This window comes from Monodon monoceros, unplaced genomic scaffold (assembly GCF_005190385.1).
Source record: "Monodon monoceros isolate NGI ecotype Baffin Bay Population unplaced genomic scaffold, NGI_Narwhal_1 Super_Scaffold_6, whole genome shotgun sequence".
In the NCBI taxonomy this organism is placed as follows: Eukaryota; Metazoa; Chordata; class Mammalia; order Artiodactyla; family Monodontidae; genus Monodon; species Monodon monoceros.
The window spans coordinates 92,699,340-92,712,010 of record NW_021703783.1 but is presented as its reverse complement, the minus strand read 5'-3'; the positions used below and the strand labels follow the sequence as shown (position 1 = coordinate 92,712,010).

Sequence of the window (12,671 nt, the reverse complement as noted above, 5' to 3'; positions counted from 1 at the left end):
CTTAAGACGGAAGTTTTTGTTTTTTTTAATGAATTTATTTGTTTTTATTTTACTTATTTTTGGCTGCATTGGGTCTTCGTTGCCGTGCATGGGATTTCTCTAGTTGTGGTGAGCGGGGGCTACTCTTCGTTGCAGTGCGTGGGCTTCTCAATGCGGTGGCTTCTCTTGTTGCGGAGCACGGGCTTTAGGCGTGTGGGCTCCGTAGTTGTGGCTCGCAGGCCCTAGAGCGCAGGCTCAGTAGTCGTGGTGCACGGGCTTCGTTGCTCCGTGGCATGTGGGATCTTCCGGGATCAGGGCTCGAACCCATGTCCCCTGCATTGGAAGGCAGAGTCTTAACCAAGGTGCCACCAGGGAAGCCCAAGGCAGAAGTTTTGATACTGTCCTCCTCCTGCTTTCCTTTAGGACTCAATTAAGAGTGGTTGTTTTTTTTTTTTTAACTCACACCTCAGTGCCATCATCCATGTGCGCATGTATGTGTGAGCACGCTCATATGTTTCAGGGTGGAGAGGGTATTGAGGACTCTTTCCTAAGGAGTTTGGGTCTCAAAGGATTGTTAAATATCATAAAATTGAATTTTTTAGCCTGAAAAGGCTGCTGTTAAGGAAAGCAAATATTCTCTTTCAGGGTCAGTGGCAAAGAAAAAGCCAGATGGATTAATCATGTATAACAGTTGTTTTTTCCCAGTACACATAGAGACGTGGCTTAAATGATGGTAAGTCATAGGCAAGATGGGAAAAAATTTTTTGAAGTTCAGATTCTGGATTTTCTTGGTAAACATTTGTTATTTTTTAATTCCTAAAATTGTTCAAACCCTCAAAAAATTCTTTTCCCAATGTTTGCCCGTACTACCTCTTAGATTATTGAGTTCCTAATATATATATATATATTTTTTTTTTTTTTTTTTGAACTTGCCTCACTTTCTTTCAACATTTTTGGAATAGAGAATCCTTCTTAATGTCTTTATTCTTCCTAATGTCACCCCCCCTTCTTAATTGGTCTTATCTGATCTTTTCCATTCCATTTTACATTTTATGAAGAGCAACCAGAACTACAGTCAGGTTTGGGCACATTATAGCCTTACGTGAAGGTAGAATGTGATGGTCCTTTTCATTTTCAGTGCCTTTCTTCATTTCATGGCTTTCCAATATTTTGTTGGTTTCTTAATCTGAAGCAGATTAAAGTCCTCACTAAAGTCTGCAGGGAACTCCTAGGTCCCCTTTTTAGATTAAGAATTACAGCTTTTTCATTATAAAAGCAATATGTGTGTTTTAGAGAAAATTTGGAAACTAAAGAAAGTAAAACTTTTCATAGTCCAAACAAACAAAACCCATTTTGTGTTTTGGTAAATTCCCTTATGGTCTTTTTTTCTGTGTATAATATTTTTATATGAATATGTGTTTTTATCTTTTTGTAAACTTAATTTTAGATAAACAGTTTCCACATTTTAATTTGTAAAAATTATTCTTAATAATTCCACAGCATTTGGTGGATGAATATAGTCTTAATTCCCTTAACCATTAATTCCCTTGTTGTTAAAAAGACTTTCAAATTATTAGTATTCTTTTTCTATTTCTTTTCTTTTTTCTTTTTTTTTTTGTGGTATGCGGGCCTCTCATTGTTGTGGCCTCTCCCGTTGCGGAGCACAGACTCCAGACGCACAGGCTCAGCGGCCATGGCTCACGGGCCCAGCCGCTCCACGGCATGTGGGATCTTCCTGGACCGAGGCACGAACCCGTGTTCCCTGCATCGGCAGGCGGACTCTCAACCACTGCGCCACCAGGGAAGCCCTGGGGATTGTTTTCTTAAAGAAATTTTCTCCCCTGGATTATGTTGGTACAATATGATACTTTAATACCTTGTACTCATTAAGTATTATTTCACAAGATATTTTTCCTTAGTAGTTGGAAGGTAACATTTATCTCATAGCTATTTCTCCTTGACCACTATTTCCTTTTATCCCACTAGACACGTGTGTGTGTGTGTGTGTGTGTGTGTGTTGGTTTTATTTCAGTCGTACATTATCCTCCTGAGTGATATAGTTGAGGACACTTATCGGACTTGAAATCTCATGCACTCTGTGAGCATAGTAAAAATTTAATAATGATGCTAGTTTACTTTACAAAAAGCTTTTAAGAATAGTGGTAGCTCACCAGTACTATAATTTATAATAATTAGTATTCAGCATGTATTCAGTGGAATAGTCTTTTTTCCATAACTAAACTTTTAATTTCTCCTTCCATTTCCAGGTTGCCATCACGAAAGCCAAGGTGGATTTCTCCAGTGTAGTGTGCCTGCCCCCTTCCGTCATTGCTGTGAATGGGCTGGACGGAGGAGGGGCTGGCGAAAATGATGATGAACCAGTGCTGGTGTCCCTGTCCGCGGCACCCAGCCCCCAAAGCGAAGCTGTTGCCAATGAACTGCAGGAGCTCTCCTTGCAGCCCGAGCTGACCCTAGGCCTCCATCCTGGCAGGAATCCCAATTTGCCTCCACTTAGTGAGCGGAAGAATGGTGAGTAGATATGGAATTATTGAATTGCCTGATTTGAACCAAGGTCTTCATGTTTCTAATGTCATAGATCCTTACTTTATTTTATGTCTCTTGAAAGTTTCTTATAATCTTAATATTTCTTATAAAATAGAGAAATGATAAGTTTAGGTGGTCATTGTAAGCCCAACATTTCTTGCCTGGGTTATCATAATTGGTTTCTGGGTTTTTTTCCTACTTCTTTGCTTCTCCCCATGTAATATTTCTCATTTTGTAAACCCATATACACATTTATGTAATACATATATTAATTGGAGAGGGAGAACTATATTGTATGTGTTCTTCAGAAACTTGTGTTTATTGTTCAATATTTATTTTCCCTGTGAGTTATTAAAGGTATTCTGTAATTTCTTATAATCTAATCTGTGAATCACCATTTATTGAATAGTTCTTCTTTTCCCTAGTGATATTTTTTTTTGGCTGTGCCACGTGGCATGTAGGGTCTTAGTTTCCTGACCAGGGATCAAACCCATGCCCCCTCAGTGGAAGTCTGGAGTCCTAACTGCTGGACCACCATAGAATTCCCTCCCCTAGTGATCTCTAATGCCAGCTTTATTCTGTTTCTCTGTGTACAGGAGTTAGTTTTTGGGCTCTCTGTTGTTTCACTGATCTCTCTATCTCCGTGTCTTTACATCATTTTAGTTACTGTTGCCATCTGTTAGGACAGGTCTCTCCTTGCCTTTTTCTTCTCAAAGTTGTTTTGGCTAATCTTGGCCTTTTATTTTTCCATAATTTTAGAATCAGCTTGTGAAGTTCTAGAAGAAAACCCACTGGGGTTTTCTCATCCAACATTTTATTATGAAAAAATTCCAACATAGGATGAAATAGAGAGTTTTACACTGCACACCTTTATATCCACCACTCAGATTCTACCATTAACATTTTATAATATTTTCTTTATAGTAGATCTATCCATCCCACTGTCCATCAATCCACCTTATTTTTTGGATACATTTCAAAGTAAATTGCAGACATCAGTATATTTCCATTTTATTGAAGTATAACGTTGATACAGAGTAACACAAATTGTAAGCATCCTGGTTGTTATTACAAACAAAGTGAGTACACCTGTGCATAATTACTATTTAATAAAGAAATAAAATATTTCTAGCACCCCAGAACCACCCCTTGTGCCTCTTTCCAATCAGTACTCCCTCTTCCTGATCAGACGAAACTACCATCCTGACTTTTAACACAATAGTTTAGTTTTGCTTGTTTCTAAACTTGATATAAATGGAATCATGCTGTATGGTGTTCTGTTGGTGGCTTCTTTTATGTTTTTGAAATTCATTTGGGTTGAATTGTGTGTGGCAATAGTTCATTTTCATTGCTATATAACCAATCCATTTTATGAATGTAGTTTGTCCATTTTTACTTTTGATGGATATTTGGTTTCTTTTAGTTTGAGGCTCTTATGAATCATGCTGCTGTGAAGTTCTTGCTGGGATTTTGATTTGAAATATATCATTTATAGGTTAAGGGGGAGAATATACATTTTAAATATTGGGTCTTCCTGTCCATTAGTTAGTTTTATCTCTCCAATTAAATAGGCTGTCTTTAATATCTACCCACAGATTTTATAATTTTTTCCATAAAGGTTATGCAAATATTTTATTAGGTATATTCCCTGGTATCTTTTTTGGGGGTAGACATTATAAGTGGTATATTTTTATAAAATATTTTTTGACTCTTTGATACTGGGGTTTAGAAATACCAAACCTTTTCAAAACTCCTCTGGCTTTTCTACATCTCTGCCCTCCATTTGGGAACCCCCCTCCCCAAACCCCACCCTGCCACCTTCTTGCTAACTCTTACTTGTCCTTCAGTATTCTGTTCAGACATCACTCCCTTTGAGGAGCCTGTCCTCACTCATATTCAGTGTTACATGTCCCTCTTTGTGTTTGCCCAGTTGCCCTTTGTCTTCGTACTTCATCACCCTGTGTTGTAATTGGAATTCTCCACCCAGTGGGCCTTTGAAAACTGAAATCAGACATTGTCACACTCCTCTCTCAGAACTCTTCAATATCTTCTCATGAGGCTTATGATGAAATCATAGTTTTTACGACGTGGTCTTGGTATCACCTCTCACCTGATTTCTTTTTTTTTTTTTTTGGTAGCTTAACTCTATTACCTCACAGCTAACCCATGAACATCATCACCTGATTTCTTACCTCTGTTCCCCAGCTCACTCTGTTCCAGCCACACTTACTTTCTTGTTATTTCTTGAACATGTCAAGTATGCTACTGCCCCAGGGCCTTGATACTTGTGCTGTTACTGAAGTTCCTGCACAAATGTTATTTTCTCTGGGAGGCCTTTCCTGCCTATCTTATTAAAATAGCACCTCCCATTACTCTCTATCCTGCTTTGTTTTTCTTCTAAGCACTTATTATGACCTGTGTGTGTGTGTGTGTGTGTATGTGTTTGTACATGTGTGTATATATGTTTGTTGTCTGTATTTCCCCTCTCTGATAGTACATTTCATGAGTCCAGAAACTTTATTTTATTCACAGTATATGTTCAACTCCTGGCTCATAGTGGGCACCCAATAAATATTTGTTGAATAAATAGATGAATGGTTTACTTGTTTGTGGCAAGAACTCTGTTTTACATGCGTAGTGGGAAATGTAATGGAAACTTAGGCATTTTTTATTTTGGGAAATAGTGGACACTCAAGCAGTTTTCTTGTGTTCTTTTCCCATTTATAATTTCTACTTATTCACCCAAGATGGCAGAAAGTTCAGCTTATTTATACGTTAAGGGGAAAGAGTCCAGAGGGACAAGCTGGAGAGAGAAAAGGGGAAAGGATAACTGATGGAGCATTGTTCCTGGGAGATGCAAGAGGATGGGATCCAAAGGCATTGGCTCTGCCTTGAGTGTGAGTGGGGACCAGCATTCCTCTGGGATGGGAGGAATGGCAGTGAAGGTGATGACAGACAGCAAACAGCAAAACTGTCATATCTTGGGCAGGAAGTAGAGAAAATTGGTGCTGACAGCTGTGATGGTCTCAATGGAGTAGAAGGCAGCTGTTACTGTTGAGGCAGAGGTGTTGGTGTATCTTCAGCCTTTTTGGTCTCAGCTCTTTGCCATATAAATCAGCTGATTTTTCCCCCCATTTTGAACAACAACAATTCTCTAACCTTCCCTTTAAAGTCAGGCTCCTGAAAGAGTAGTTTACAGTTACTGTCTCTCTACTTTCCCACATTCCAGAGACTTCACTGCATTCTGGCCTCTGTCCCTACCTCTCTTCAGAAACTGCCATTGCCAAAGTCATTAGTGCTCTTTTTGTTGTAGACCGACTAGGTACTCTGTATTCTATTTGACCTCTTTGTAGCATTTGACATGGTTGGCCATGCCCTCTGACTGAAACTTTTCCTCCACTGACATCTGTGACACTACTCTTTACTGGCTTTTAAAACTCAGTCTTTCTAGCCACTCCCTTCTCTGCTCAGATCTTTTACTATCTTTCTCTACTCACCTCTTAAATTTTATTACTCTCCAGTGTTCAGCTCTAGAGCTTCCTTAACTTCTTACTCTATATCTTTACCTTGAATGGTTTCCCCCAGAACTCTGGCTTTAACCTCCATTATATGCTACTGATTCCATGTTATCTTTCCAGGCCAAGTCTCTGCCCTGAGCTCCAGACTCATATGCTTGGCTGTCTGTTGAACACCTTCACTGGATGTGCCACAGACTCAGTACGCTCAGAGCTAAATTCATCATCTTACCGCTATTCCTACTGAATTTGTCATTGTAGAAATTGGCACCACCTTCTACCCAGATGTTCAGACCAAGGGGTTGCTTTGTTTTGTTTTCTTTCTGAATGAAATCTTTAAGGGTTTTATTTGTTTTATTATCAGATAAAGTATAGGAAAAAAGAAAATGAAAATTCCCTCATGATTATACAGTTCAGTGATAGCTAATGGCAGCAGTTAATATATTTTCTATCAGTTTTTATTTGTTCATTCATTTGTTTACTTTTACACATATATACTCTATAAATTATTTTCATGTAATATTATTTTATGAGATTTTACTGTATCATTCAGCTATATTAGAAAACATTTCTTTCTCTGCTTGATATTTGTATTGTGTGTATACAACATTTAGCCAGTCTCCTGTGAGACCTTTACCTTGTTTTTATTTTTTTATGTTATAAATAATACTGTAGTAAGCATCTTGGTATATAAATCTTGCAAGTAACTGTAGGACAAACTCCCAGAAATGGATAAAAAGATAAGGACATAAAGAACATTGTGTCCTTCTGGTCACAAAAGTAACGTGTTTGGGTATGAAGTTTTTAATTTTTTGAAGTCATTATTTCCAAATTGTCCTCCAGAAAGATTATAACATGCTATTTTTAGAAGTAATTTTTTACTCCATTTCCTTTCTATCTCCTTTATCTTTCCTCACAGCCACTAGTCACCAATTTTTGTAAATTCCATAGTGGTCATATCTACTGAATTCATTCTTTTCTTGCCATCTTTACAGCTGCCACTTAGTTCAGACTCTTTTTCTTTTTTTTTTTTTTTTTTTTTTTTGCGTTACGCGGGCCTCTCACTGTTGTGGCCTCTCCCGTTGCGGAGCACAGGCTCCAGACGCGCAGGTTCAGCAGCCATGGCTCATGGGCCCAGCCGCTCTGCGGCATGTGGGATCTTCCCGGACCGGGGCACAAACCCGCGTCCCCTGCATCGGCAGACGGACCCTCAACCACTGCGCCACCAGGGAAGCCTGGATCAGACTCTTAATAATGTCATACTTGGATTACTGCAAGAATGGCCTTCTAACTGCTCTCTCCTTGTTTCTCATCTTGTCCCTATTGCCAATGGGATGATCTTTCTAAACCATAAATGAAGCTACTGCTCTCCTGCTTGAAATCAGTTAGCAGTTCCCCATTTCCTCCCTTTATGCTCCTCATCTTGGCAAACCTTCATAGCCAGTTTCTGCCCTGCCTCTCATCTCTTCCCGCTCACAATAAAATATTTGGGATTTCCCAGAAGAGACATTTCCACATCTCAGTTCCACTTCATGTCCTGTTTTTTCTTCCTGGAATGGCCTTCATCCTCTTCTTCTGGCTAATGTTTCTTTCTAGTCAAGAACCAGGGTAAGGGCTTCCCTGCTGGTCCAGTGGCTAAGGCTCCACACTCCCAGTGCATGCTACCTGGGTTTGATCCCTGGTGAGGGAACCAGATCCCACATGCCTCAACTAAGAGTTTGCATGCCACAACTAAGAGTTCTCATGCTGCAACTAAAGATCCTGCGTGCCGCAACTAAATATCCCGTGTGCTGCAATGAAGATCCCACGTGCCTCAGCTAAGACCCCAGCACAGCCAAAAACGTAAATAAATATTAAAAAAAAAAAAAAAAAAACAACCAGGGTAAGGTGCTGCTTCCTTCAGGACTTCTTCCTTAGACTCCCAACTTAGGTTAGGGGTTTGCCCTTTGTGTTCTTCCTAAGCACCCTGTGCATAATTATCTACTTATTTGTTATCATATTTGACTAGATGAGAAGCTTTGTGAAAGCAGGGATTATGTCTGTCTTATTTATTGTGGTATCCTTAGTGCCTAGCCAGAAACTAATGTGCTAATCAATCAGCAAGGGTGCTTGTTAAATGCAGATTCTGATTCTCTAGATCTGGATGAGGCCTGAGAGTCTGTATTTTAAAAAATTTTTAGATTTTTATTCATTTATTTTTAAAATAAATTTATTTATTTATTTATTTATGGCTGCGTTGGGTCTTCGTTGCTGCACGCGGGCTTTCTCTAGTTGCAGTGAGTGGGGGCTACTCTTCATTGCGGTGCACAGGCTTCTCACTGAGGTGGCTTCTCTTGCTGCAGAGCACGGGCTCTAGGCGCACGGGCCTCAGTAGTTGCGGCTCGTGGGCTCTAGGGCGTGTGGGCTTCAGTAGTTTTGGGGCACAGGCTCAGTAGTTGTGGCACACGGGCTTAGTTGCTCCGTGGCATGTGGGATCTTCCTGGACCAGGGATCGAACCCGTGTCCCCTGCATTGGCAGGTGGATTCTTAACCACTGTGCCGCCAGGGAAGTCCTAGACCAGAAGTTTTAACTACTTTTTTAAAGTTGAAGATCTCTATAAATTTGAAATTTTATGTATAAGTCCAGTGTGTAAAACGGCTGCTCCAGTTGACTGGAATCTGTATGGAGGAGGCAGAACCCCACTTACCTGGCATCCTGCCCCTCAGGTAGCTCTTGAAAGAGCACAAGTTGAAAACTTCTGATCTAGATCATCTATCTCTGTTAGTTTAAGCTATGTCAGAGCCAACCTCTTCAGTTGCTAGAATGGTTTCCTAACTGCCAGGAGCCCTAAATTGATTAATAGTGACCTTGCTTATAAGAGAATGTGGATACTTGAAACTGACAGACAAACATAACAGTCTGTACAGCATAATTACCATTTTGGCAGGCGAAAATAACCCCCTCGAATTGAAATTTTATTCAACATTAGAAAGGAAACAGTGGTGAAATACTGGTATTAGAATAATGCTGAAGGGGAGGGGAGGGGCTTAATAAAGAAATAATCTATAAGAAGTTTGATGACTACAGAAAAATACCTTATATGGTAGAATGTATGTCAATGGCCAAAAATACTAATTGCTTAGCAGAAATCATTAAAATAACTGTCAAAATCAGATTCTGTTGTTTTAGGGAGAAAATAAGAATTATTGATCAAGTTAAGAAAACTAGGAAGTTGCAGAGTAGCTGTTTCCCTGGTGAAACGTCTTAGTGTTTTCTTTTTTGTTCCATCCAGCAGCCAGCAGGTGAATGTCTGGACAGGGGCATGTTGTTAGTATCTAGTTGCATTGCTTTCCTGGCCATAACTGGGTCTTCTGTTTGTGCACCTTAATGGTGCTTCTTCCTATGAAAAGGAGAAAAAGGCTGGATGTACTGGTAAGAAAATCATTGTTATATTTTACACTGGGTCTGCTTTGCATGGTTATTAGTAGGGAGGTAAAGGTAAGAGCAGAAATGGAAAATCCTCAAGAGGATTATGGAATTGGAAAGTGTGGTGTTCTAGAGCCAAATAAATCCTGGGGTTCGAGGTGCTTTTTCATGGATGGTGTACTGTGTGTTGAAAAGGTGGAGTGAAGTTTTACTTTTTCTCAGATCTCTTTCATTTAGAGGCATATCTTATATGGAAATTCATTGATTGAGCAAGGGTCCTTATGGAGCAATAGGCAGTCAAGGTCCTGATACCTCTGTTTCCTAAACAGAGCAAGTTGGAACCCTACTGAGAGGAGGTACCTTAACCCAACCTTTATTGGCCTAATTGGAAAAAGTTGGCAGAGACGTTTCAAGGTGTATTTTTAAATATTACTCGTCTGTCTTCTTCTAGGCTGAGCGCTTAGGTCTAAAAGATAAAATTGATGTACCTTTGGATCCTCCCCAGGCTGGGCTTGGAGAAGTCCAGAAAAATCTCTCTGATGATCTAACCCCATCCCCTTTGGCCAGCTGGCACACATTGAATGAATGTGTCATAACGGAGAATTCAAGTTTTACTTTGCTTCTTCCTTTAATGGCGCAGTGCTCTTTGGCTGTCTTTTCCTTACATATCCACCCCTTCTTTATACTAACTGATAAGTCTTTCAAGTATGAATGAGTTTCAGAACTGGCTGAGACTGCATAAGGTGTATTTTCAGGAGCCTCTAGGATGGGAGCTGAAATACCATTTACTCCTTTTTCTCATTGCAAATATATTACATTTCAGTTACCTTACAGGCTTTTGTGGGCAAGCCTGAGAATTTTGCCATAATTCATATTTCATGTGGGAAGGTACATTCCATATTCCAAATGATCAAATTACAAATGAACTTTTGGAATATAATCCATTTATAAGTTGAGGACTTGCTTATATCCTAAGAGGTGTGCCTCTTGACGTTTGAGAATTATGGATTTAAGACACAGTGTATAGTAATTACATGGAATGCATTACTCAGAAGGCATTATAGACAAAAGTTAGATAATTTAATGGATGACAAGTTCATAAATGTTTCTAAGAGAAAGCTGGCATTTTGGGCATTGTATTCTTGGCCTTTTATTTTATCCTTGACTTTTAAACGTTTATTTCAGGTCAGTCATTTGTACCTTCCTACAGTTCTGCTGCTGTTCATTGCTGTGACCAATATGGAAATTATTATTCAGCAGATATTTATAAAGTGCCTACAGTAAATGAGGCACTGAGGAAGATGTTGAAAGGTATACAGAAGAATAAGTTGGACCATAGCTAGTAGTTTTTGCCTTCTCTCCTGTTCCTTTGATGAACAAACCATTAATTAGCTCTTTTATAAGAGCTAATCAATACCAAATTTCTTTGTTTTTCTTTCCCACTTTAGGTACTACAGACTAAATTTGGGGCTAGTCATCTGTTTATGGGGGATAATTTTGGGGGTCGTAGATAGAGGTTGATAGGAGGCAAAATTTTTAAAACTGGTGAGATATACCTTTCCTTTTTCCTGCTTGGTCCCCCTAGCACCCCCTAGATAGCTCTCCTGCACTTCTTGTGTTCTAGTTAACAAATCCATGCTTGTTTCTTAAAGCCAATGAGAACTTTGTAGGACTTGAATTTTTGTATTTTGCATTCTCATTATTGAGAAAGTACTTTTCTCCAACCCACCAAGGATTGAGTAAATAAAAACTTGAAATATCACCCACAAGAAATTACTTTTATCTACACCTGTAGGAACATTTACTTCTGAATCACAGATTGTTGATGATCCAAGAGATATGAATATACTTAGAGAAGAATGGGACAGAACATTTGAAATTAGATCTACATAGCTGAAAAAGCTTCTTACACTAATTGCCCCCCCCCCAGTATTAGATTGGTGATACATATTTTACCATTCATGTCTTTTTTTCTTTTTTGGGGGGGGGGTGGGGGAGGATAATAATATACATACAGAAAAGTGCATAAATCATGATAGTTTACAGAATAGCCGTAAAGCAAAGAGCTGTGTAACCACTACTCAGCTCAACAATAGCTCATTATAAACCCCAAGGAAGCCTCCCACATGCTCTTTGATTACAGCACCGTCTCTTCTTCATAGGAGTAACCACTATTCTGACTTCTTGAAAATCATTTGTTTTACCTACTACAAATATATTCCTAAACAATGTAGTTTAGTTGAAGTTTATATGAACGGAATGATTCTGTATTCTTCTTTTGTTCAGTACATGTGCTATTCATTTATGCATACGGCTTTAGTTTATTCATTTTCATTACTGTATAGTGAATGCTCCCATGGAAAATTATTCCATAATTTTAAAAAATCCATTCTTCTGGTGAACATTTGGGTAGTTTCCAGGGTTAGGCTATTACAATGTTGCTGTGAATGTTCTTTATGTATCCTGGCGCATGGGTACATGCATATATACATAGGAATGGAAATTCCTATACATATATATAGTAACACAAAATAGGTAAGATTAAATTCTTTTCCAAAGTGGTTGTACCAGTTTATATACCCTCCAGCAGTTTATGGAAGTTCCCACTGCTCCATATCCTTACCAACACTTGGAATTGTTGGATTTTTAATATTTACTACTCTGTTGGTTATGTGAAGGTATCTTATGATGTTCTTGATTTTCATTTTACTGTTTTCTAATGAGGTTAAACATCTCTTCTTATACATACTAGCCATTTGGATTTCTTTTGTGAAATGCCTAGTGACATTTTTTGCCTATTTTTTCTACTAAAGAGCTAATAGGAGTTCTTTGATATATTCTGAATGCTAGTTTGTTGTTGCTTAAATGTGTTACAGATACCTTCTCACACTCTGTGATTTATCTTTCTCATTCTCTTTATGGTATCTTTTAATTAAGGATTTCTAATTAGTTAGTTTTGTATCTTAATTTTTTGTATGGGGGTAAGGTAAGGCCCAACCGGATGTTTTTTTCCAAATGGAGTCTTATTTACTTATTTTTAAAAATTTATTTATTTATTTATTTATGTCTGTGTTGGGTCTTCATTGCTTCATGTGGGCCTTCTCCAGTTGCTGCGAGCCGGAGCTACTCTTTGTGGTGGTGTGCGGGCTTCTCACTGCGGTGGCTTCTCGTTGTGGAGCACAGCCTCTAGGCACGCGGGCTTCAGTAGTTGTGGCACGCGGGCTCAG

The 12,671-nt window shown here is 38.9% G+C and overlaps 1 protein-coding gene across 1 annotated transcript in view; it reads left to right on the top strand.

The window, feature by feature from the left end:
- The first annotated feature begins 696 nt into the window (after positions 1-696).
- The window catches only part of MRTFA (myocardin related transcription factor A), a 121,097-nt gene continuing 109,122 nt past the window's right edge, over positions 697-12,671 (top strand). Inside the window, 2 exon segments of the mRNA XM_029204544.1 lie at positions 697-712; positions 2,247-2,508. Coding sequence (XP_029060377.1) covers positions 707-712; positions 2,247-2,508 — 268 coding nt within the window. The 5' untranslated portion in view covers positions 697-706.